Raw genomic sequence first — 25,805 nt, forward strand, 5'->3', positions numbered from 1 at the left:
ATACAATATTATACGAAAAGCATGTAAAATAATCCTTATGACTCAAAAATATTGAAATTAGTTTTGCTCTAATAAACCAACGACAATGAGGGGAAACACAGCGCTTATACAGTATTATTGTTAGGATTACACGCGAAGTTCACCTATATTTTTACAACTGTTCATTTTTTGACATCTTCTTATATACAAACATTAGAGGTAGCGGACTATAACCATTCCGCTATTGGCTAGATTTATTAAATGTTTTTTTTACTTTTTTGTTTTACAATATAAAAAAAATCCTATATTGCTATAATTTTTCTAAAATTGTATTTTTCATCATAATACCCGCACATTATTAGTTATTATCAGAGATAATCAGAGATAATAACTCTTTTTTTTAATGCTCATGCTCTTTGCCTTACACAAATCTTATTCTCTTATTATTTCAAATGTTCCTTTTTATTATCTCTTTCAATTGCTTATTCTCATTTCTGTCTATTCTAATTTTCAATTAATAAATTAAAGAGCCTTTTCGTTTAATAGGTACATATATTGCTATTTATTTATTTTGTGTAAATTTTTATAACTTATGTTTTTACATTTTTCTAATTTGATATTTTCTTCCTCAAAAGGTTAAATATAATAGTTCCCGTAGCTGCCACAAATGAATTGTGTCGCTACAGTCTACTTCTTCAAAATATCCGTTTCTTTAAAAATACAACATTATAAAATATTATTTTTTCAAAATAGTTGAAATAATATTCTTAAGGACAGTTACAATATTAACATAAAATTAACAACTTTACGTGGTCTGTTAAAAATGGTATAATTGGATATAACTAAGTTGTCAATGAGAGTTATTAGAGAATGATTATCCACTATGAGTTTTAAACATTTAACGTTTAGAAAACTTGAGCTCATATATAGACATTTATTTCCTATATAGATCTGCCATGGATCAAACCATGAAGCAGGCCCTTTTGTAAATGTTAAAAATTGGAATATTCTATAAAACAAAAGTTGTCACAGATATAGTATAGAATGAAGTTTGTTTCCTAATGCTTAAATGTTGTGGTGTAGTGATAATGAGGAGTATGATTTTATCCCTTTTTTTGTTACTATAATGTGGTCGTCTATATCTTATACCACACAACTCAATTTATGAAGTTTTTATTAATATAAAATAAATCTGGAAGATCCTTTGAATTGTAAATTTGTATATCAAACAAGAAATCTAAAAGATTTATGTAAACTTTTTAGATCCTTATTTCAAATTCGTGTAAGAACTTATGTGTATATTCCACCAAAAATGATAAGAAATGAACTAAAAAAAGTGATGAAACGATCTTTGAGGTTTCCCTTGGAGCAAGTTGTGTCCTAATATGGACATAATGAACAAGTCCTGGGTAGAGAAGATGAGTAGGATGTTAAATTTATATGCACATAGTTGTGGCTTCGCCCCTGAGTTTCTAGAGGATTTGCTTATTAGGGAAAACTTTACTCACAACAGTATTTTTTATTAAAAGATCCTATTTATTTGGGTTTGGGGAATTCTTTCCAGACGCCGTAACTCTTCCGACCTTAGAATAGACCTTCCCTTTACGAAAAAGGAACTTCCCAATAAAAATTCGGAACCAATTGTTTACCAGTTCACTTTTCTCTAGAAATAAAAAAATCAGAGTTCTTGTCCATGTCGTATATTGGATTTACTTATATAAAGAAGGCAGGATGTTTATCTGCTTTTGTGTATGTACCGAAAAATATTGTTAGCCAGTTGTCTTTAAAGCTAATCGTCCATGAAAATATTGTAACAAAATCCAAATTTGAAAGTGCCTATAGACACCTTTAGGGGCGTAGCCGTCAGTTTATACTTATGACTAGATACACACGATTCTCTTAATGTTTCTATTCACGCAATTATGCTTTAGGTGATGAATGTAATGTTTTAGACTTTGGATTTAGGCGATATGTTTTTGAATAAAACATGCTTGTATTTTACCAGACTGAATAACTCGTATTAAGAAAATGCAAATATATAAATATATTTATACGTGTATCTTTTTAATTCATGCTGAGATAGGAAAAAATGGATAATTTTTTGTTCCAATAATTGAAGACAAATATGTGTATTTACATATACAGGGTGCGGCACATAAATCGAGAGTTTTTTAAACGGCCATAGCGTCAAATCTACTTGACCAATCAGGACGTTTGACCCCACTATAAATAGCTTAGGTAATGACCTTTTAGCACATAAAAATCTTTGGACGAAGATGGACGTGTACACCGAGCTGGCAGCGCATATGTACAACAAGGCAGATTCCAAATGCGCCGGTGTGGTTTAATCTGGATTCTCGACTAGGGCCCACTAAATCTGACCTCAGCCCATCTGTAGGTGAGGTAGAGTTATGCAACTTGCTGGGAATACTGTTAGATACATAAGTAAGACACTAGAAAAGACTAGAGCTCTCTATCTGAAATGTCTTGGCCGTAGTACTCCAGCAAAGTGAAACGGGGCAGATTTTGAGATGTAAAAAACGTCAAAAACCGTGAAAATTCGTGAAAATTTCTCAGTTTTTTACTTCAGGGACCCATATTAAACTTTAAAACTCATTTTAGACTATGAGTTGCGCTGACAACCCTAGCTGAAACTTTAAAAAGGTAAAAATCGTCGTTCTAGCTCAGCTGTGGTCCAAATAAGAGCCTCCGTGTCTAAGGGTAGCTTGAAAGTTGGGCGAATTTGGATCCTGCGGTTACTCACGTTCCTAAGGAAATGTGGCCTCCCAGCAGCCCGATCTTAATTCAATGGACTTTTGGGCCTGGGGCTAGTTTGAAGCTTGCACCAATAGACGTGCCCATACCACAAAGACCTCCCTCATTGCCATTATCAAGGTGAATTACGATAGCTTGGACAGGTACATTTTGACCTGGACCTGCCGGCGGTTGAGGAGGCGGGTACTGAGGTTGGCGGCCATTTTTTTTAATAATCTAATAGTCATATACCTATTCTGCCTCTCAGTTTTTAATATTTAATAAAATCTTAAAAATTGATGATTTTATGTTCATTTGTTAAAAAATTAGAATTTGTCTCGATTTATGTGCCGCAACCTGTATCTATAGAAGAAGAAAATGTGTATTCCTGATAGGAATTCAATATTTCATATTTTTAAACTAATATGATATCTCATTTCTACTCTTTTCAATATTATACATTATTGTGCATCAACTTTGGGATATATTGCTAAATTACATTTAATATTAATGTTTATATTTGATAATTTGTTGATACAATCGCCTGAAGGAATGATTATAGCCCTGTTCGACTAAAATGTTCATATTAGATTATGCAATGAGGGAAAGGACTGTAAATTATTATAGTTCTATAATCATGTATTTTTGGTTTATTAGAAGTTTATTTAATCATCCCTTAAAATTCCTGGTATTATGGATCTTCATACAATTTTGATTTAAATTTTGATTTAATCAAGGATACGGGGATAGGGCAAAGGCCGATAAACTAAAACTTTATAAGGTAAAAATCAGAAAAAGTTGTAGCTTACATATACATAGGTATAGAATAAAATAGCATTTTATGTTTTTTTTCTTAAAACAGAGTTAATGAGTGCATTAAAGATCATCTTCTATTTCCCTTTCCTTTTCATTATCCATAATACAAAGTAGAACGTTGTCTGTGTAACAGGATGTTTGTCTGTTTGTTTGTCTGTGTGTCTGTACCGAAGGATCTCGCTAAACGCTGAACCGATCGGGTTCTCCTTAACAGGGTAGATTCTCATGGGTCCCGGGAAGGTTTATAACTATTTTGGGGGAGGGTATCAAACAAACAAAAACATTTAAAGTGCCACTAGATGCCTCTAGGGGCGTAGCTGCTAGTTTTATATAAACGAAAGACTTTATTGCATCAAGATCCATGTAAGATCTATACATACTAGCGGTTACGCCCCTAGAGGCCTCTAGTGGCACTTTAAATGTTTTTTTTTTAGATTTAAATATGTCTATGTTGCGTTTGACGTTTATGTTTCGTTTAACTCTCTTCGTTTTACTCTTAAATCGAGACACGTAAAAAATTTAGATTTTTTTGTGGTTTCTCTTGGGGGGTGGTGGACGTGGTACCCTCCCCCAAATTAGTTATAAACCTTCCCGTGACCCATGAGAATCTACCCTGTTAAGGAGAACCCGATCGGTTCAGCGGTAAGCGAGATCCTTCGGTACAAACACACAGACACATACATCCTGTTACTTTAGTATAAGGATAAGGAATTAAACGTCAAAGGTTGACCTCGAGGCAAGAATACTTGTAACTAGTTGTACAATAAAAGGTTGTATTAACCGAATAAAAATGTAGAAAATTTAAATTCCACTTAATCCACTCTTCGAAAAGTTTCTTTGTGTATGAGTCCTACGCGTAACCTTCTGAAGCGCATATTAAATGTTTATGAGGCCATTTCCATATATCACAACTTAAAATTTATTTCAACGATTGTTGGATGTACATTGAACTGTACATGTGAGTTACAAAAGGAACTCTTATATAAATGTGGTGCATGAGGACTGAAAGTGGTGTTGAATTGGAAGGGGGGGGGGGGATAGCCTAATAAATCTGAAGGGGTATACGTTGATAATTTATACTACTAAAGAAAATCGTCTTGACAAGGATGAAATAATTTCTCAATGTTTATGGTTGTATGCTTTAACAGGGTTAGAGTATTAAAAATGAACTTGGCATAATTTCATGTAAGAGTGTTTTAAAAATAAACATGTATTTCCTGTATCAAAGGTCTTTTTGGCATATCTTAAACTTCTAAACTAATTTGTCTTAAATTTCTATTATATTATTTTTGTGAGACTAAAATAATTTTACAACTATGAGCCCACTCAAGATCATGCAGGATATTTGTATCTAATTTGTTCATATGTGGGCGTTTGACAAAATGGGTAGTATAACATATTAGATTTGAACGCTTTAGTCCATTTTAAATGCAATGCCAATATTCTATTTTTGAACACGCACAGCGTGTTTTATAATACATACATTTCCTTGTGTATGTAACTTTTGTTTATACCGAAGGATCTCGCTAACCATTACCCTTACAAGAGAAGTCTCACCTTGAAAACATAACCCATCCCAAAACATTTTAAAACTTTAAAAAAACTAAAATTGATATCGAGGAGCCGCTAGTAACATATAAAACATAATATAAGTGAATAAAAATACAAAAAAAATGTATGTGGAGGGAACCTCATTTTTAGGGGCTGTGCCCCTAGAGGCTAGGGGTGAAGCCACTAGTATTCATGTTCAGTTCACCCTATTTGAAGAATCCTTTTCGTTTTAGCAAACACTAGTTTGATTATATTTATGATTGTTCATGTGTGTGTGTAAGTGTGTGTGTATTTGTGGTATTTGATTGTGGATGTGTTTGGTATGTGAGTGTGTGTGTGTTGTATGTGAGTGTCTGTTATTTTCTTTCTTATTTTTTCTTCTTTATTTCTCTTTTCTTGTTAATTTTAAATAAATATTTACATCTTTTATTATTGTAAAAATGTCATTATTATTTCTTTTGTAATGGAAAATTAAATCTCAAGAATTATTGATTTAGAGTAAAGATTTAAGATAGCTCCATCTAAATTCTCTGTATGTCACTCAACAGATATTTCGTGTTGGTGAATAAGAATTAATAGCATACCAACACTGCCACAGGCAACAAATATTTCCATTCAAGACAGACCTATACCCTGGCCTTGTACTTCATCAATTTGTCCTATCTATCTTTATCCCTCTTCTCTCAAACTTAAATGCACGCTCAAGAATAGACGAAATATTCATTATATTTCTAATCTGTAATTGGACACCATTTAATCGAAAGATTTAGACAACTCAAAATTTTATTGTAATTTTCATTTTTGTACATAGAATTTTAGTAAGAACTATTTCATATTCATATATAATCTTAAAACAAATTTAATATAACAAGGACAATATCTAAAATTAAGTTATATGATGTTGATCTTCATAATATTAAAAAAATTATAATAATTGATTTACCATGACATTAATATTAATCAGTTTAAACTATTTATTCCAGTAAATAATTATTCTAACGCCATATTAATATCCTTCTTGTTTAAAATTAAATCACAGTAAGAACTAAATAAGAGAAAATCCTAAGATTAGAATTTAGATGAAAAGATTTAAGGACTTAGTTTATTTTTGTATTTTGTTATTACGTATTAGATAAAAGAAAAACAAATATGTATAATTTATTTATCTTCTTTTATATTTCTTTTGATATCTTTTGTAATAGATATATAAATGCAATTATTTATGTAGATGATTTATTATATATTATTTATGATATTAATAATATTGTCTAATAATTGTTATTTCCACAAGAGACTGAATATTTCATGTATATGTACTGATACTTTTCTAAAGATATATCAAATATGAGTGAGGGATTGTATAGTTGGCAGCATAAATAAAACTTTATGCCTTTATTATTATGCATTGATTCAATTCCAATCCATATCAGGTTCAATTATTAATTTTATTCGGTCAGAATAACTTATTTGACAATCTGGCCACTCTGCATATTTGCAATTTAAATTTTTAACAAGAATTTGATATGGAACATTTGTAAGTGCAATTCCACCAAATATGAAATTTTATTGGCAGGGAAAGAATGCATTTTCAGATTCCTTATTCTACTATTATCTTGTTTCTTCTTATCATTTATGGTCTACACTAATAAACGACTATAAACATTATCCCATATGTATCTCATATAATTAGGGTGGGAGGGTTTTAATATGTTAAGAAAAGAGGGAGAGTTTTTAAAAGGAAAGAGGAAACTATAAATTTAAGATTATTTCTTTAAAATACGCATTATATTTTTAGATGTCAAGAGGAGCCCTTAAGGTTGGGTGGGGGGGGGGGGTGAGTGAGTCATTCAAGAAATAAATATCTTGTGATCTGTAGATATCTGCAATTCCTAAATATCAACTTTTTCTTTCCTCTTACTCTAGCTCTAACAGTGATTGATTGAATATTGCTGATTCATTTCAAACAGTTTCGCATCTATTGAACATGATCGTAAAAATGTAACATTATACTTGAAGTTTAAAACTACAAATTCTTGAATGTGTCAATGTAAGGAATAATATATGTTATGTCATTACTATTTTTATGCTCACTCGCAAAATATTAATATGTTCCAAAACAAGGATGACAACATCTATAAGCAGTGGAGCTAAAAAATAAACATTTAACTTAATAAAATAAATCTCAAAACATTTGTAAAATTTAAAATATCTTTAAATCTATCTAGCACTCCAACCAATAAGTAAATCCTAGTGAAACTTTGTGGTTATATGTAGAATGTAATCTTATTGAATTCCTGAAATATTTAGCCGATTATCTTGTATAGGAGTTAAGAAAATCAAGAAAATATAAAAATCTAAGAATCGATATAACACCTAAACCAATAAGCAAACCCAATGAAGAATGTTAACTTATTAAATCCCTGAAAAATTCAGTCTACTATCTTGAACAGGAATTGAGAAAAGCATTAACATCCCAACTTATAAACAAATCTTAATGAAACTAGGTAAAAATATGTAGAATGTGAACCTACTAAACATTTCAGTCGGACATACAGACATTTCAAATTACAGAATAGCTTAAGTAATTAAAACATAATGACTTCATGCTCTTTATCAAAGAAGTTACTTTGCATCTAGCCTCTAGGGAATGCCTCTTCAAGATTCTTTAAAAGAAAATATTAATTATTTTTATTAGGGGGTTGTTACATATACAATCATCTTCCTGTATTTGAATGTAATTGTATGATGTACATTGTACAACATGTTTCTTGGTAAGCAATCCGCTTAATTACTAATCAATTTGTTTAACAATTACTAATCATCTCAAATGTTTCATGTTCTTGCAGCAGTTGTCAGATTAAAATATATTTTATCAACATTGTTTGAATATATTACAAGAAATCTTTTGATAATTGTATAGCACAAGGTGTGGTGGATTAATTATTTAGTTTGCCTTTTACAAAAATACTTAAATTTAGTAAAGAGCTTTTTATGGATTTGTAGACACTAAAAAAGTACTACTCCTTTTTTAAAGTAAAAGTAAACAATATAAGAAACAATGAAATGTATATGAAACAAAATATATACAACATATTTATTAATTTAATTATTTACGCTTTATAACAAAAAGAATTTTATATGTAAATTATATCAACATGCAAGGCGGACACTAATTCAATTCGAAACACGGAAGTTCCATCTGATTTTCAAGTTATCAAGATTACAAAATATAGAAGTAGTTATATGATGGAGTGAAGCATAAATTCATATTCAAGTTTTAAAAAAAACATAATATGAAAATAATAATCATGGCTTAACTAGCGATAAATTATACAAGTAAGACCAAACCAAAATTTGATAGATGGTTGGTTAAAAGAATGTTAATATTCTTGGCTTGTTTAGCTTGGTCACAACATTTGTCCTTTGAATTTAATAATTTATAAAATGCAAAGAAGCGTCTTTTATTTTTTTGTGTATAGAATGCAAAGTAAACAAGGATGACAACATCCATAAGTAGCAAAGCACAAAAAATCGTCGATTGGAATACGTAGATTTTAAAGGTTTTTACTAATATCAAGAATAGATTTATTGGATAAAATAAATATGAAACCTTGTTTTATTTTGCATGATGACGATGGTCAAAGTAAATTATATTAAAGATGCTCATAACAATGGGAAAAATTATTTTGATACAGATATCCCATAAAAGTTTGAAAATTGCATCAAAATATACAAAGATATGGGGAAATATGTAAAACATATAAAAATAGCCAAAAACCTGATAAAAGGCAGTCTGGCCGTCATGGTTGTTTTATTAAAACGACAAAAAATTTAATTTTTAAATCCTTCACTTAAAAAATTTGGAAAATCGGACCATATACACTGAAGATATGGAAAAAAGTGTTAAATATATAAAAATAGCCTAAAACCTGCTAAAAAGGCAGTCTGGCCGTCATGGTTATTTTGTTTAAAAGACGGGAAATTTAATTTTGATATATATAACTGAAAAATTTTGAAAATCGGACTATAAACACTGAAGATATGGAGAAAAATGTTAAATATATAAAAAACAGCCTAAAACCTGCTAAAAAGGCAGTCTGGCCGTCATGGTTGTTTTCTTTAAAAGACGGAAAATTGAATTTTGATATCTATAACTGAAAAAATTTTGAAAATCGGACCATAAACACTGAAGATATGGAGAAAAATGTGAAAAATATAAAAATAGCCTAAAACCTGCTGAAAAGGCAGTCTGGCCTTCATGGTTGTTCCTTTATACGACGGGAAATTTAATTTTGATATCTGTAACTGAAAAATTTTGAAAATCGGACCATAAACACTGAAGATATGGAGAAAAAAGTGAAAAATATAAAAATAGCCTAAAACCTGCTAAAAATCGGTCCTAACGCCAATGATGTTTTATAGTCAATAGTGCTCCTTAATGATGGGAATGTTGTCAAAAAAATTCAGCATTCTATCTTTTATAGGAGCTGAGTAAATCCCATTTCAGCGGGGGCTTTTTGAGAAAATTAGATTTGAAAATTTAAAGTTCAATTTTCACCCCCTAGGAGTTGCCGCATAATCATGACAAGAAAAGCAAATATTATTTATTTTAAATTTTGAACAACTTTGCTTTTATAAAGTTCTTTATAAAACCACTCCTGAAGGAAGTTTATTAATGGCCATTTTAATCACTTGCTTTGCCAAGGTCCAGAAAATTCAGCCTAAAATAAATCATATATTGAGAGGTTTTATGAAAGACTTCATAAAAGCAAAGTTGTTCAAAATTTTTAATAGATAATATTTGCTTTTCTTGTCATGATTATGCGGCAACTCCTAAGGGGTGAAAATTGAACTTGAAATTTTCAAATCTAATTTTCTCAAAAAGCCCCCGCTGAAATATTTTGGTTTTACCTGGAATCATCATGGTTTTATGTCTATTTTCACCATACATAGGTCCCAGGGCTCGGCACTTACTTTTGTCTTGATTCAATTCTAGCCCACAGTGCATTATTTAGTTTTATTTAGAATTTCAATTACATAAGTTATAGTTCAGTTTAAATAAACAAAAGTATATAATATCAAAGTATGTTATAATTTTACTATATTGGATCCAAAATTCACGGAACAATAAGGGGAATCACAAAGTATTTTTCCTTCAAGGGTTTCCTTAACTTACTTTAGATGAAGGGAGTAAAGCCCAGCCTTAAATTTATTATTAAGCTCAAGTATAGATTTTGAAAGGCATACTTAAGCCTTACATAAACCTGTCGTATTAATATGAGGCTAGACTTATCTTATTTTTGTCAAGATTAGGTACACTTAAACCAGTCATATTTATGTTAAGCTAGCTTTTACTTATCTTGCCAATATTAATATACATAAGCCTATATTAAACTATTCTTATTACACCAACTTACAATAAAAAAATTATTGAATTTTTATCTGGCCTTATTCCCTAACTCCTAAAAAACAAAATGAAAAATTGGGGCATATGAAAAATGAAAACACTAATAAGCACTAACATACTCTAATAGCTTTGACTCCGAGAGCACTCTTAAAGCATATACTCATATATACAGACAGTGTGAGGGATCCTTTATAGAGCTTCAATTTATTTTGTTTTAGTAAATCTCGAGTGTTGTCTCTTCAATTGTTGAGTAGAACATGTCAACTACCAGATGGTCATACTCAGGTATATTTATCACACAAAGAGTGTTCTATAAACCATAGCCTCCCATACTATTATTTGGTTTATTTGTTATGATTTGGTGCACTTCATTCGCACCATTTTTAAAACCCGCTCTGGACTTTTTTGACTTTCCACTCATCGTTTTGGGAATATCTCGACCATAGTGGATTCAGGCTATAAGAAAAACTTCCTGGTCGTCCTAATACATAGTATAAGATGTTTAGTACTTAGTATCTAATGAATATGAATTTTGTGATAATATACCGCCCACTTCTATCAGCCTTCAGGCAGTGGCGACTAGTGGCAACCTTGGACTGCTTAGTAAAAGCAGTACTTTAAGACAAATGTTGCTAGTTGAAGGACAAAGAAGTAAAAAATTGACATGACTATTTTGAAGTCAAAAACAAGATAGTTTTAAATATAATTGAATTACCCGCATTAAACTTTTTAGATCAATAGCTCTAAAGCTTGCGGCTCGAGCCGAGTAAGAAGGTTAGGTAGTTTTTGCCTACTCCATATAGGTACTCTACAACTAACCGTCGCCATCTCTCTCGATCTATTTAAATATTTTTCATTCAAGATCTTACTATCAAAGTTTATTCTCATTCTCTTTCTGAATCTATTTCCCTGTCTCTCTAGTTCATTTTTATCGGTTGAATTAATTATTTTTGTGCTAAATTTGTATGCACACTTCCTCTTGTTTAGCAGGGAGTAAGGGAGGGGACAATGGGCAATTAATTCAATATAAGAGTTATTAAAGAAAGGGCATGAAATCCAGTTTAATTTAATAAATTTGTAGGAAATTATAAAGGGATTGTTAATTGAATAATAGATTTCCATAGCGTCATGTAAAGTAAAATCACAACTTGTTTTTGATGAAATATATTGAGGTTTTATGGTGTGATTTTTATATTACAAGATTATTGGACCCGGCCAGCTGCTAGCAAGAATATGACTGCCCCTTTTTATTCTGTTTATTTCCCTTGCCCCTTGCCCCCTCCTCCCTTCTCCCCGTCTGCTACATTCCAAACTAACACAACTAGTAGTTATTTCCCTTGCCCCCACTTCTCTTATCCCTTCTCCCCGTCTGCAATATTCAAAACATACACAACGAGTAGCGGCATTTCATGCACAAGTACCCAAACTCAGTCAGAAACTGCTAAATTCTTGCACATTCCCTTTAAGCCAGTACCCAAAGTCTGAGACTCCTAAAAATTGAATATTCGATCCATTGTCCCCTCTCTTACTCCCTGCTTGTTTAGAGTCTTGTTAAAGTGTAATTTGTTTAGGTTTCAGATGCAGTCAGTATGTTAAGACTCAGATTTGGTGAACCCGTCAGATTCAAATTTTTAGTAGGTAATATCCAATGTATAACACTGTACATAACATCTGGCTAAGGCTTGGCTGACTATTACTAACTGAATGACGGACAAAGTTAAGTGAATTGTAAGGTATCTTCGCTAAAACAAATTAGTTGTTTTTTTTTAGTAGCACAGCTACTAAAATCTTTCCGAATAAAAAGGGGTGTATTTTCTTTGGACAACATCTTTTAGAGAGGATTGCTTATTTTATCAACAATATGTATGTATAAAAATGGTATACTTTCTTATACAAAATGTTGATTTAACTTTATAAAGAAGATAAGAAAATAAGGTACTTCATTTCATGCATTTTATTTTACAATAATTACTAAAGGGTTTTAGATGCAAACACACAGTGCGTTCGAAGGTGCTTTGAATTTTGTGTCAGAACCTAAATTGGGACATAGTGCATTTCATTACCCTAGGTTAGGTAACTTCATTTCACTTTTCAATAAAATCTAAAATGCAACCGTTTTTGAGAAAATAATATTTGAAAATTTCAAGTTCAAATTTTATCAATCATATATAGAGAGGTTTTATGACAGACTTTATAAAAGCAAAGTTGTTCAAAAATTTAAATAGATAAACGCTTTTCTTGTCATGATTATGCGGTAACTCCTAGTGGATGAAAATTAAACTTGAAATTAAATCTAATTTTCTCAAAAACGGCTGCATTTTAGATTTTATTGAAAAGTGAAATGAAGTTACCTAACCTAGGGTAATGAAATGCACTATGTCCCAATTTAGGTTCTGACACAAAAGTCAAAGCACCTTCATACGCTCTGTGTACAAAGAAGGAATAGAGCCCTAAATATTTCTTTGAAATTTGAAAGTAAGATTGACTTGCACAATGCACAGTAAAGAAAATTATACTAAATACAAATCAAAGTGACTAGTTATACAATTATAATTATGTTAAAATGTTAAAAATGAGTATTTTATATAATAGCTCAAAAAGGATTAGAAATAATTTCAAAGTGAACAGTAGAGTCATTACTAAAACCATGTTTAGGAATGTTGAATAGTCACAATAGTGGAGGCTTTCAAATTGCTTGTCTCAGGTAAATATAATTCTTTTTGACATAGTATAATACATATATATGTATGTATATAAACAGTTTTTACATAAAATCATGAATTAAAGAAAAAAGTGGAGTTAGGATGTATACTTATAATTAGGTGACATTTTTAATTATTTGTTGTGTAACAAACATAGGGCTAAATCATATAAATTTTCCTTGGCTAGCCTAGGAGTAAGGGTTTTCTAAGTCTGATATAAGGGAAAGACTTAGGAAATCTTTCCTATATTAGGATAGACTAAGAAATTTATACATAGGATTTGGCACAGAGTCATTATCATGAGTACTAAACTTTATATGCTGGCATAACTGTAATGCTTTTATTAAAAACATAGTGTTCAAGATGTTATTTTTAGATTCCTGAATACCTTTATATCTACAGCAAGTAATGCAAGAGAAAAGGTTCATATCCAAGCTGAACTGGAAGAGGCTGGATTCCAGGTTCAACCATTCTCTAAACTTGTAAGCCAGGTACATTATTATTAAACTGTTACACAAAGTAACTAAAAGGGTATTAACTTTATATTGTGTTATTGCTTCAATTATATTAACCTATTTTTTTCGTCACTGTGTTTATTGTACCTACACACTTCAGTGATGAACACAGGGTTTTACCAGGGGGGTGTTTATTACTTGACAAAAAAGGGAAGGTAGGCCTTCCTAACTCTAAAAGAGGGGGATATTGGCCCATAGACGTCCAAGGGGGGGGGGGTAATGGGGCGATTACCCCCCCCCCAAAAAAAATCTTTTTCATTTTACCCCCCCCATTTAAAATTTACCCCTAAAAAATCTCTAATAAAAAAAAAAATTTTGCGCGCTTCGCGCGCATTTTTAATACTATATATTTAATAAAATTTAAATTACCCCCCCAAAAAATTTTACCCCGGGGGTAAAGTTTAGGGGGGGTAAATTAAATTTACCACTGCTAACATTTTTTAGGGGGGGTAATTACCCCCCCCAAGCAAATTTTACCCCCGGGGTAAAAATTTTGGGGGGGGGTAAAAAAATTTGCGGCGCGCTTCGCTTCGCCATTTTACCCCCCCCCAAAAAAACGAATTACCCCCCCCTTTAAAAAATTTTACCCCTCCCAAAATAAAAAGCTTGGACGCCCCTGTATTGGCCCCCACTTCCGTATGCTTATGCATGCGGTTAGCTCTGTAGTTTAGGTAAAAGATATTGCTTTCAATAAAACTATTCCATCATTAAATAACTTCTTTTAAAATTAATTTGGTTGCTGCTTTTGCCTGAGAATGTTGCTGAGAGAAGCGTCCTTCAATTAAATAAATTTCCCACAGATACTTTTTTTTATCATTTCAATAATATCTAAGAATTGATTAAAAATCAATTTATATGTAATTATGTGAATTCTGCTTCCGGTTTCTTATGCACTTAATTTATTGTACATTCAATTAAAAACACGGGGGCTAAAAAATAAAATTATCATTTATTTCATTATAACTAGGCCTGTTATTCTTTAACAATAGATAAAACTAAAGAATTGTCTCTTTTACATCATATATCAAAATGTCATTCCTAGAAAAATACATAATACCTAGAGATGTATGGGAATTATGTTTCAACCAAATGTCTTATCTCTGAGAAAACAACCACAACGCTTATTAAAATAGACCATAATAAATAATCATTATTATTTCTTTCACGGCTGGTCTTTATCAAGGTTTTTAGGCAGCTGCGGTTTTTATATTCGAAAGTAAGGCTCAAGCTTATGGGATAATTAATGGTGCAGCTTAGGCTTATGATTAGGCAACTTTAAGCCGAGCTGCTGAATGTGATCTTGACTGTTTAACCAATTTGAATTTTTTCATCACAAAATTTTAATATAGAATGAATATTTTAGGTTGGTTCTAGAAGTGAACTGTTAAAAGAAGAAATAAATCGTTGGAATGCAAATTATATTGATGTCAATAATTTGGTTCTGAGTCAGCTAGAACTTCAAAGATCTGTTGAACAGCTGAAAGCTGAAGTTAACAATTTGAGGTAAGATTGGCAGCTTTCACGTTTTTCATTTTTACGGTAATATTTCAAGATATTAGTTCAAAATTGACCCACTTTTGCGAACATATTTTTTTTTGCATGTGTGTTACTTTGTGCTGCACGTATACCCTTGACTTGAATTACATAAGAATATGAATTTTTTATATTGTAGAGAGAAAAATTTGGAGTTATTGGGTGAAAATGAAGAACTTAAGTCTAGAATTACTATAGAACAGCCAAAGGAAAATTTGAGCTGGCAAGTTTCAGGGAAACCAGATAGTTCCTGGCAAGATAATAAAGGACAGGTTGTCTGGAAACAAATATGGACAAGTGAACAGAAAGAGATCGATTCATCTAGTGATCAGGTTATACATATTTTAATCTTGTTGCTCTCAGAAACATTATTTTATCTTTAGGTCAAAATAAAAAGAAATTGTGACATTTTACTTGCCGACTTATTTTAACTAATTAAAAGAATTTCTAAATAAAATCTTGAATATAATCTTAAATATAATAATCAATTTTAGGATAGTGGCAAACATAGTGATACCTCTCTAAGTCAACCCGATAATTGGAACGGAAGGTAAAACCTACTTTTTTTTTGTTAATCTGAGCCAATATAGTTGTTATTGAGCAGGTTTGGCAGCTTTGCCTTCAAATCGCTGCTGATACTTTAGTATTGTTTAAGCTGGTTTAATGAGCGTTTCAGCAGCTACAGCTGTTTAATGGCCACTTATTGAGAGTGATCGTTGCTGCCAAACCCCTATATTAAGGTATCAATCTAATTTTGGACGAAGAAGGGACAATTCTAAATAAGTGGTTAAACTCAGGGTATGATATTCTGACAGGTAATTCTAAAGGAAAATTTCCCAAAACCCCCTTCCCCTTTTCATCCCCTTCTTACCCACCCCTCTTCAATTCCAAAAAGAAAAAAACAAAATATACGTACACCATACTTTACAAGGTTACGTGATTTTTGTAGAATTGATTGTTGAATAGCTACCCCTGGGTTAAACTAAATTCTATTTGGACGTTAATATATTATTTCTGTGAACAATACCATGTGTCTTAGGAGAACACGGATAGATTCTGAGTCTGAGAAATCTTCAACATTGTCAGATAAACAAGAGGCAGATATTTCAACAAACAAAAAGTATGTTATTACAAATAAAAACCAGAGTTCAGCAGCTGTTTGTTTCTGTGGCTTGTTTGGGGTCTTACATAAACAGCACGACTGACAAGCTTCTTGTCTAACCAATCCTCATATTATAATACATATCCTGTAATATAAAAAGTAACGTTTTTGTTGTTTGAAGCTAAAGATCTCTGAGGATACTCGTCCGAATGGGATGTATAAAACAATATTTTCATTACAAAAAGTTGTATCAAAGTATTCACATAAATATTTGTAAACTTAAACTTTTCATTGTTTTAGAAATACCAAATCAAAAACTAATGATCCAAACTCCATTCATAGTTCAGAAGAAACTACTTCATTTTTCAAGGTAAACATAATAATGTTAATTATTTAAGGTTTTTTGTATCCCCAAACAACAGTGATATTAATAGTCATGTCTCAAAATCAAGAACAAAGTCATAAGTGTTTTTGTAATACATATTTAGCACTGGCTAATATCTTTTAATGTCTTCAACTCCTCATGTAATTTAGCACTATACCGTTAAGTATATTTCAATAACAGCTTCCTTATATTTGATTTGTGCAAACATTCAAATTTAAATAGATATTAATAGTCATGTCTCAAAATCAAGAACAAAGTCATAAGTGTTTTTGTAATACATATTTAACACTGGCTAATATCTTTTAATGTCTTCAACTCCTCATGTAATTTAGCACTATACCGTTAAGTATATTTCAATAACAGCTTCCTTATATTTGATTTGTGCAAACATTCAAATTTAAATAGATTATAAACACTAAATATCTGTTCCTTTTAAAATCTATTGTACATTTGACACTAAGACAGAATAAGCTTTCTGTTATTTATACAATCAAAACTAACTAAATAAATATGTTAATCTGTTAAAAAACCTAGACTGGAATTAGAATAATCATAAATTTGTTATTTAAGGAAGAAAAAGTGTGCACGGAGGAAAGAGATTCTGTGATAAATAAGACCAAAGCTATCAATTCTCAAAGTCAATTAAAACGTGAGAATACTGTTTCTAAGCTACGGGATAGGTTTGAGACTGAATTTAGTATAGGAGGTAGTGCAGCATCTGGAGTAGAAACATATACAGCTCAACCTGTTACTATAACTATAGTAGAGGATATCAATACTGAAGCAAACGTATGTCAGGTAATTTATTTCTTTTATTATCCATTTATTTAATATAGTTTAGAAATTGTAGCGCTATCCGTTGAAATTACTAGACATTTAAGCTAAATAAAATAAAAGGAAAGGCATACAAGTATGATAGTAAGATAAACGCAGAGATAAACGAACATTCAGAAATATAAAGTGCAACTTATATTATTCCTTAAATGAACGTAGCAGGATCTGTGTCTGACTGAATATGCGTACTGATATGGGTCTTTTCTTAGGTCATGGGGAGGCTTATAACTATTTTTTAGGTCGATACCACCATCGTCCGACAAGAAATCGAAAAAAGCCCCTCCAAGAAGTTTTTCACCTTTTCTTTTTTAAACTAAAATTGAAAGTCGTATTCACCGCCTCCCCTCACCCCACCCTTGGCCTCTAGAGGACTAACCGCGAAATATTTTCCACAAAATTCTATATTGAGGGATCATATAATGTTAATGGAAAAATGAACGATAAAAATATGTTAAATGTAACATAAACACATTCAATATATTGGAATAACAGCCAATATCTTACTTAAACAGTTACCTATTATGTCATCAAAATTTGCACAGCAAAAAGAAAATTGTAGAATGAAAGTGTGATGTGATAGAAAATACTCCGGAAATTTAATTTCTATTGAAATCATATCAACCGAACCAAAGATATGCTACAAAATGTATGGGATAACTAAAGATATTTTTGTCCTCAACTACTGGAAGATATAATTTTAAATGCCATTTTTTATTGTAAAACTGTAATCATTATTTTATAGAACGTTTACAAAGGGTAAGATGTTAATTATATAAGAGGTTACAGTTTTATTTATAATACAAAGTAGCTTGATGTCTGTCCGTCTGTCTGTCCATCCGTCCGTCTGTCTGTCTGTACGACTGTCCCTTAAGATCTCGGTAACCACCGAACCGATCGGATTCTACTCTTTTAATTAAAGTTTCATCATTCTGAAACTTTTCTACCTTGTTACCAAATTATATTGAATGAAAATATTTAAATTTATTTATTTATTATTTATTCAGGATGAAACTACGTCATTCGATGCAGAAACTATCACTATTGATTCATTCTGTGAAAAGTTTGGTGTTAAGAATTTTACTGTGGTTGATATTCAGTGAGTACTATGCTTTATTAATCATAAAAGGAAAAGTGTTCACAATTAGCCAGCATTTTTAAATAAAGCCTTGTAAAACGTACCTTCTTTACACATTTACCTTTATAACATCAGTTTAAAAAATTCTACTATTTGCTTATGGGCAGTTAATTAATTTAAATGTTGTGAAATGATAAAAATTATGGTTGTTCAATTTTCAAAAGTTAACTAGATTTGCAAGTGGTTAAAATATATGTATTTCGTGTTTTGTGTAATGATACTATTGTTTGCCCTTGAGTACATTTCACAAAGAATGGGCCGCAGAATGCTTCTTTTTTTTACTTATTTAATATTTTATCTAATAAACCATTTTTTTAATATCATTAGCGTTATCCTGTCCCCTAGGGCATATCAGAATTAAATATGAAAATTGCAATACTTCACATCAAAAAGTTAATAAATCTGTAAACAGTTGAGTCTGGATACAGGGATAGGACAATTAACAATATATTTATCTTCCCCTTATTAGTCTTTTAATGTTTGGGGCTTCCCTTCATTAAAAATCTTGGCGATTCCACAAAAATACTAATAAGTTTGTGCGAGCTGACGGACATTAGAGAAAAATGCACTTCTATTAATATATCTTAAAAACATACAACAGAAATCTTTACATGTTTACATTTTTATTTAGGAGTGGAGCCAACAATAATACGATTCAAGATACAACAATGATAAATTCGTCGCTTGAAGCTACAGATGACCATGAAACTTTGGAAAAAATAGATTCAGATGCTCAGACTGGTAGAAATTATATCAATACTGAAGATGAAGTCAAATATACCGAATTAAAACATGTTGAAAATAGAATTAGTGATAAAAAAATTGCTAATGATAAAGTTGACATTGGTATAAATACTGAATCATACAATAAGGTATGTTAGTTTCCTTTAAGTAATAATTTTACTTCTGAAACAATCTACGTATATTTTCTGGAAAGAGGAATTTTTTAAAACTCCTAAATTTGAACGTCATTATTATTAGTAAGATATTTACCAAAATTCTAAATATATAAATAAATATTAAGTGAATAAGCTTCTTTTTATTCATATTATCACTAAATATTTTATTTTTTAATTGCAAATAAAATATTATTATTGAGTAAAATAAAATATCTATTTAAATTTACATATACTTATTTTTTTATGTATTCTAGGAAGGAGTAATCTACACAAGTATTCAGAAGCCAGCTAGAAAAACTGCTTCTAGATCAGAGCAGGATAATTCAAAATTAACACCTAGAAAATTGAATTCAGTTATCAGAACAGAAAGTAGAAAATACACAACGGAAGAAATAAATGATTCTACTAAGTGTAGAGTACAAAGATCAGAATCTAGAAAAAGCAGAATTGCTCCCCCACCTCCAACAATTGAACCAAAAGCTAAAGGTATTTGCATAATAAAAAATGTATTTCAAGCTAGTTCTGTATGAACTGCCGCCTATTGTCAAGTAAGCACATATTTGCTACCCACCTAAAAATATTAATTAAATTGTTTACTTTGTTTCATCCAATTACGGATCCGACACATTTTGATTTCTGACAAAGAAGGAGGTAGGTTGTGCTAAAATTTCCGTAAAGGTGTAAGTTTTAAGGCTTAAAAACAGTAGTAGAACGATGATATTCACCAAATATGTGTGTTCCTTATTGAAAAGAACTAAAGACAAAAAAATTAGTGAAAAATATTTATTGACTATTATCGTTCTACTACTGTTTTTAAGCCACAAATCTCACACCCTTACGAAATTTTAGCACAACCTACCTCCCCCTTTTTCCACTCTAATATTTTACCTTTTAAAGAAGGTGTATTAACTTTTTTGCTTTTTATTTAAGATAGCTAGCCGGTTCTTTTAGTAAGTAGTAGATGTAAAATTTTTCATAGAATTCAGATATGCAATCGGTTTTTTTTGTAGACCTCTTATTTTTGAAGTAATTTAAGTTTTTTAAAAAATAATTAAGTCGGTTTTAAGGTACTAAAACGCAACAAAATAAAACCGACTTAATTATTTAAAAAAAATTAAATTACTTCAAAAATAAGAGGTCTACAAAAATTCCGATTGCATATCTGAATTCTATGAAAAATTTTACATCTACTACTTACTAAAAGAACCGGCTAGCTATCTTAAATAAATAGCAAAAAAGTTAATACACCTTCTTTGCCTAGAAGTACAAAGAAGCAGTATTCTTGCTGATACTGAGGTGATACAGACTAAACTCTCTGTGCACGAGTCTGCCTCTCCAATTCTTGCCTCTTCAGATGATGAAGAATTAGGAGATGTAAAGTGGACTCCCAGGGCTCCAATAAGACGCCGTACTAAATCTGCTGCCAGAGCCAAGTCACCATCTATAGCAACAAGTTCAGATTTTTTCAGAATCAGTGGATATGGAGATTATGTTTCCATGAACAAGGGAGTTAAGTCTCCTAATCCAATAAAACAGATAAAAGAGAAGTTAAAGAATGAGGATGTTGAGAAAGTAATAATACCTGATATACTTGGTATAGGAATAAAAGAACATACAAACACTTTAGATAATCATTTTCTAGAAGAGGATATTTCAAGTATGTTTAATTTATTTTTTATTTTTTGGATGAAAAGTACCAATTATGATAACCTGCTCATGAAACTTTGGACAAAAGTGATTTTCAATTTGAAAGTAAAAAGATTATATCTTTCGGTTTATCAAAAACAAAAATGTGGTGTCAATGTAAAGTCTGTTGGTTTGTTATGTGTTTGATCATATATTTGGCCATAACTCTGCAAAAATACTTACAAAACAGCCCTTACGACCTAAGATACTGAATCAGTTTTGAAAAAAAAAACTTTCTATTTCATGGAAAATCAATTAAAATAATAAAAAAGTATGCAAATTTGGGAGTTTTTTTATATGGCTGGTTACCTTAAAATCAATAGAATATTCTCTTTTTATACTGTTCTCTTAATTACGCTTTTATTAGGGATTTGTGCATTGATTATTATACATATGACTTAATATTGGGTAGATATTCATGGTTTTTCAAATAAAGAACATTAGGAAATAAAATATTCAACCCCTATAAAAAGGACCTATAGATAAATGCAAAATAAAAGGGGTAAGGAAGCAAAAAAAGAGGTACATACAGTTGCGGAAAATTCTATGTAAAAAAGGGAAATCACAAAAAAATCTATAGAACTCAAACTTTATTAGGAGCAGATTTAAAGATAAAAGTGATAAGGAAGCAAAATATCAGATTAATCATCTTATAGTGGTAACTTCTATATAACAAAAGGAAACTGCTGAATATTTTTTAGCTCTCTAGGTCAACTAAAAGTTGCTTAAAATCGGAATTGAAAAGGGTGGGTGAAAACGCCCCCACCCGTTTGATAAAAAAATCTTTAAGTGTTAAGAAGTAGTAGTGATGGTGACTCAGGTGATACCATGCAAAGTACATGACCGCTATGAAAACTTTTTCTACTTGTAGAAAGCCTCCAGTATCAAAATATAACAAAAACTATAACCATCTTTTAAAAACTACAATATATACCTTATGAATTGGCGAAATTATAAAAAAACATGTTTGTATATTTAGGGATTTCTCTTGATTGTAGAAGGCAACAAAGACAAAATTGGAACATAGTTAAAAAGATAGGTTGTCATAATGGTCAAGTACTGTGATACCATCTGGGTCACCATCACCTAATTGCTTCTTTAACCCTTAACGATTTCTTAAATAAACGGGTGGGGGCGTTTTCACCCGCCATCACAACTAGAAAATACAACAACCCTAATTTTTTTTTATTTAAATAAGCATTTTTTATCATATAAAAAACTTTTTCTTAACTTTTTGGGCTAAATTTTATCTCCAACAAGTATTTAACTTAAAACTGGAGTTTGGGAGCTGTCCTCCAAAGTAATAGGGGTAAAATTTCAAAATTTTCAAAATTTCCTTTCTTTGAAAATTTAATAAAATTTATCTACCTAGTATTATGTTATATAATAATCAACTATTAATTCCTTTAAAAAAATTTAATTGAACAATACCCATAAAACTTTAGAATTATAAAAAAAAATTCTATTGTTTTTATGGTAACCATGCATATAAAAACTAGCACCAAAATTTGTTAATGGAAAAAAATAATAATATATACAGTATGACCCTCGAAAAAGTATTTTTTAGCATCTGCAGCCCTTATTTCTCAATGAATTATTAAATAATGTATATGTCCTTGTTCTCTATAGATTTCCACATAAGTAGATATAAAAATTTTAATTTTACCTCCATTAATTTTTCAAAACTTTAGGTCTAAAAATCTCCGGTGTTAATGGAGGTAAAAATAATATTTTTATATCTACTTATGTGGAAATCTATAGAGAACAAGGACATATACATTTTTTAATAATTCATTGAGAAATAAGGGCTGCAGATGCTAAAAAATACTTTTTCGAGGGTCATACTGTACATATAAGACAATGGCCGATAAATTGAAGTTCAACCCAATTATGATTAACACCTTCTGTAGATTACAAACAGTGGTTGAAACGTTTGGACAGGACACTATGACTTCCGCATACTGTTTTTTTATAAGACCTTCCGTCTAAGTATGTGAGGAAAAAATCTAACTTTGGCTACAGTTAGGCTAAATTAATGGTTATTTCAGTATTAAAATCCTATAACCGATCCTAATCAATATAGGACACTACGGCGTCTGTATTCTGTCATTTGTATGTCCATCCTATTTAAGTTTATTTACATAATCATATTTTTAGTTGATGGAAGTGAAAATGGCAGCCCATCAAACATGTCTAATTCTAAGTATATTGAGCGCAAGTATCAGATTGACCGTAAATACCGGCCAGATCCGGCCTGGGAGAGAGAAGAACTTCTGAACAGTATTGATGATATTTATAACGCTACTCGTCACGGCAAAGGAATGGTGTTTTATAAATAGAAATAAGGGGGGTGCGGGTAGAACTTATGTAAAGTAAAAATTTTTTTGTTTTTATCTGTACAGGAACCACCTGGAGGCCTGCAGCACCTGAACCTGGAGTCCGATTTAAAATTTTTCTTCAAATAAGTTAATACTATCCATAAAGTAGCAACTATTGTTAAATAAGTTTTGTTCTAGCTTTAAAAGGAAAAAATTCCGGTTTTAACCTGTCCTGAATTCACCTGGAGGCCTGCTGGACCTGAACCTGGAGGCAGATTTTTTTCCTTCATATATGCTCTTGCTCATAACATCACAAAAGATGCAAATTTGGTTTAATAAGTTAACCTCTAAGTATTTTTGAAGTTAGAACCTGTCCAGGATCCACCTGGAGGCCTGCAGCACCTAAACCTGGAGCCCGATTTCAAATTTTTCTTCAAATGAGTTAATACTATCTAAAAGTAGCAACTTTTGTGAAATAAGTTTTGTTCTAACTTCAAAAATAAAAATATTCAGTTTTTACCTGTCCAGAATTCACCTGAAGGCCTGCAGTACCTGTACCTAGAGCCTGATTTTAAATTTTTCTTCAAATTAATTCATACCATCCATTAAGTAGCAACTTTTTAAAAATAAGTTTTGTTCTAGCTTCGAAAGTAAAAATTTTCAGTTTTACCTGTTTGATCTCATTTGAAGAAAACTTTGAAATCGGACTTTAGGTTCAGGTGCTTAACCTGGAGGCAGATTTTTATTTTTTCTTCATATATACTCATAACATCCGAAAAGATGCATATTTGTTTAATAAGTTGATCTCCAACTCTTCAAACTAAATTTTTTTTTCATTTTTACCTTTCGAGAAACGACCTTCCAGCCTGCAGCACCTGAACCTGGAGACCTATAAAAAAAATTTTAACCATAAGAAAAATACACCCCAAAAGTAAACTTTTTTCTTTTGGGGTGTACCCTCTCCTCTCACTCATAAGACTAAGCCTATGCTCCCTGTTTACGCAAAAGTGTCATATTTGACCCCCCCCCCCCCCCCACCCATATTCTTCAAAGTAATCATGAAGAATCTAAGTACAATAAAAGGTGAAATTTCTGCTTTGCTTATTTTATTTCTTTGAACTTTTGTATCTTAAAATTGCTAGAAAACACCAAACTTTTCAGGTTATTGGCCTCATGTAACAAGTAACATTAGAGAATCGAGTATTGATAGCTACAACAGAGATTCAAGCTTAAGCAGTTCCAAAGATCCATTCAGACAGAGAAAATTCAGAGATAATTCTGGACTTGCCAGGATGGGTCATCTTAGTGCAAGTGTTCCAAGTATCGGCGATAACAGAGTTATGGAAGGGTGGAGTAGTTTGGATCAAAGAGAATATTCAGTAAATACAATGGGTTAGTAATTTACATAAAGTCCAACTATCTTGTGACAAATTCACAAATTTTAATTAGTATCACTTTGCTACTTGAAATAGTTGGATTCGGTATTGTAATCATGTGTATTACAACAACAGGGGTGAATTTTAAGTATAAAAGGGTTCAACCTCCCCCTAAATGTCTACCCACCCACTCAAAGGTAAAAAATATCCTTGAATTGCTAAATTGACGCGAGAAGTGCGCAAATGTTTTTTAACATCCCCCTTAAATTTAAGTGGGGTTTAAATTAAAGAAGTGTGTCTTTGGCTGTATTAGGGGGATGTATCTGGCACAGTGGAATTTTGCGCTGTTTTACCACTCAAAAATGTCAACAAAAAGTTTATTTTATCTGAAGAAGGTTAAAAAGTTTCTAGAAAAACTGAAAGTTTAATTGTTGTTTGAGTTATCTTAGTCAAAAAGAAAGGTTTTTGCAGACTACTACTGACCATTTATGGGATATTTATAAAAAATCCATAATGCTTACAGAAAAAAAAATCTGCAAAGTAATAAATAACAGGTCGGACCGATTCTAATTATAGAAAAGCTTTAAAAATAAACAATAAAGACAAATGTTATGCTTTATTTTTTTTTACTTATTTTCACTTATAGTACACCTCAGATTCTTGAACATAAGGAATTGATTGTTAGCCCTATATCAATTCTATTTTGCGCTGGACACCTTGTGTGATACATTCATATTTTAAAGTTAATTTATAATTTTAGGGATACGTGTTTTCAGCTGATATTTATTGATAATACACCCCTTCTCATACTGT

General features: G+C 31.1%; 1 protein-coding gene across 4 annotated transcripts in view; it reads left to right on the forward strand.

The window, feature by feature from the left end:
• Window positions 1–25,805, forward strand: part of mwh (multiple wing hairs) — a 73,800-nt gene that overhangs the window by 27,091 nt on the left and 20,904 nt on the right. For 3 of the 4 annotated variants that reach the window (XM_080161029.1, XM_080161026.1, XM_080161028.1), the window contains exons 7-22: window positions 10,726–10,792; window positions 12,079–12,145; window positions 13,163–13,211; window positions 13,586–13,700; window positions 15,088–15,227; window positions 15,397–15,589; window positions 15,752–15,807; window positions 16,297–16,377; window positions 16,660–16,729; window positions 17,315–17,542; window positions 18,583–18,674; window positions 19,345–19,585; window positions 19,867–20,098; window positions 20,874–21,269; window positions 23,456–23,615; window positions 24,776–25,008. In XM_080161029.1, coding sequence (XP_080017155.1) covers window positions 10,726–10,792; window positions 12,079–12,145; window positions 13,163–13,211; window positions 13,586–13,700; window positions 15,088–15,227; window positions 15,397–15,589; window positions 15,752–15,807; window positions 16,297–16,377; window positions 16,660–16,729; window positions 17,315–17,542; window positions 18,583–18,674; window positions 19,345–19,585; window positions 19,867–20,098; window positions 20,874–21,269; window positions 23,456–23,615; window positions 24,776–25,008 — 2,420 coding nt within the window. The remainder of the gene's footprint in view (window positions 1–10,725; window positions 10,793–12,078; window positions 12,146–13,162; window positions 13,212–13,585; window positions 13,701–15,087; window positions 15,228–15,396; window positions 15,590–15,751; window positions 15,808–16,296; window positions 16,378–16,659; window positions 16,730–17,314; window positions 17,543–18,582; window positions 18,675–19,344; window positions 19,586–19,866; window positions 20,099–20,873; window positions 21,270–23,455; window positions 23,616–24,775; window positions 25,009–25,805) is intronic. The other variant, XM_080161027.1, reaches the window with a different exon arrangement.

Source organism: Acartia tonsa, chromosome 5 (assembly GCF_053477335.1).
Source record: "Acartia tonsa isolate MP-2025a chromosome 5, ASM5347733v1, whole genome shotgun sequence".
In the NCBI taxonomy this organism is placed as follows: Eukaryota; Metazoa; Arthropoda; class Copepoda; order Calanoida; family Acartiidae; genus Acartia; species Acartia tonsa.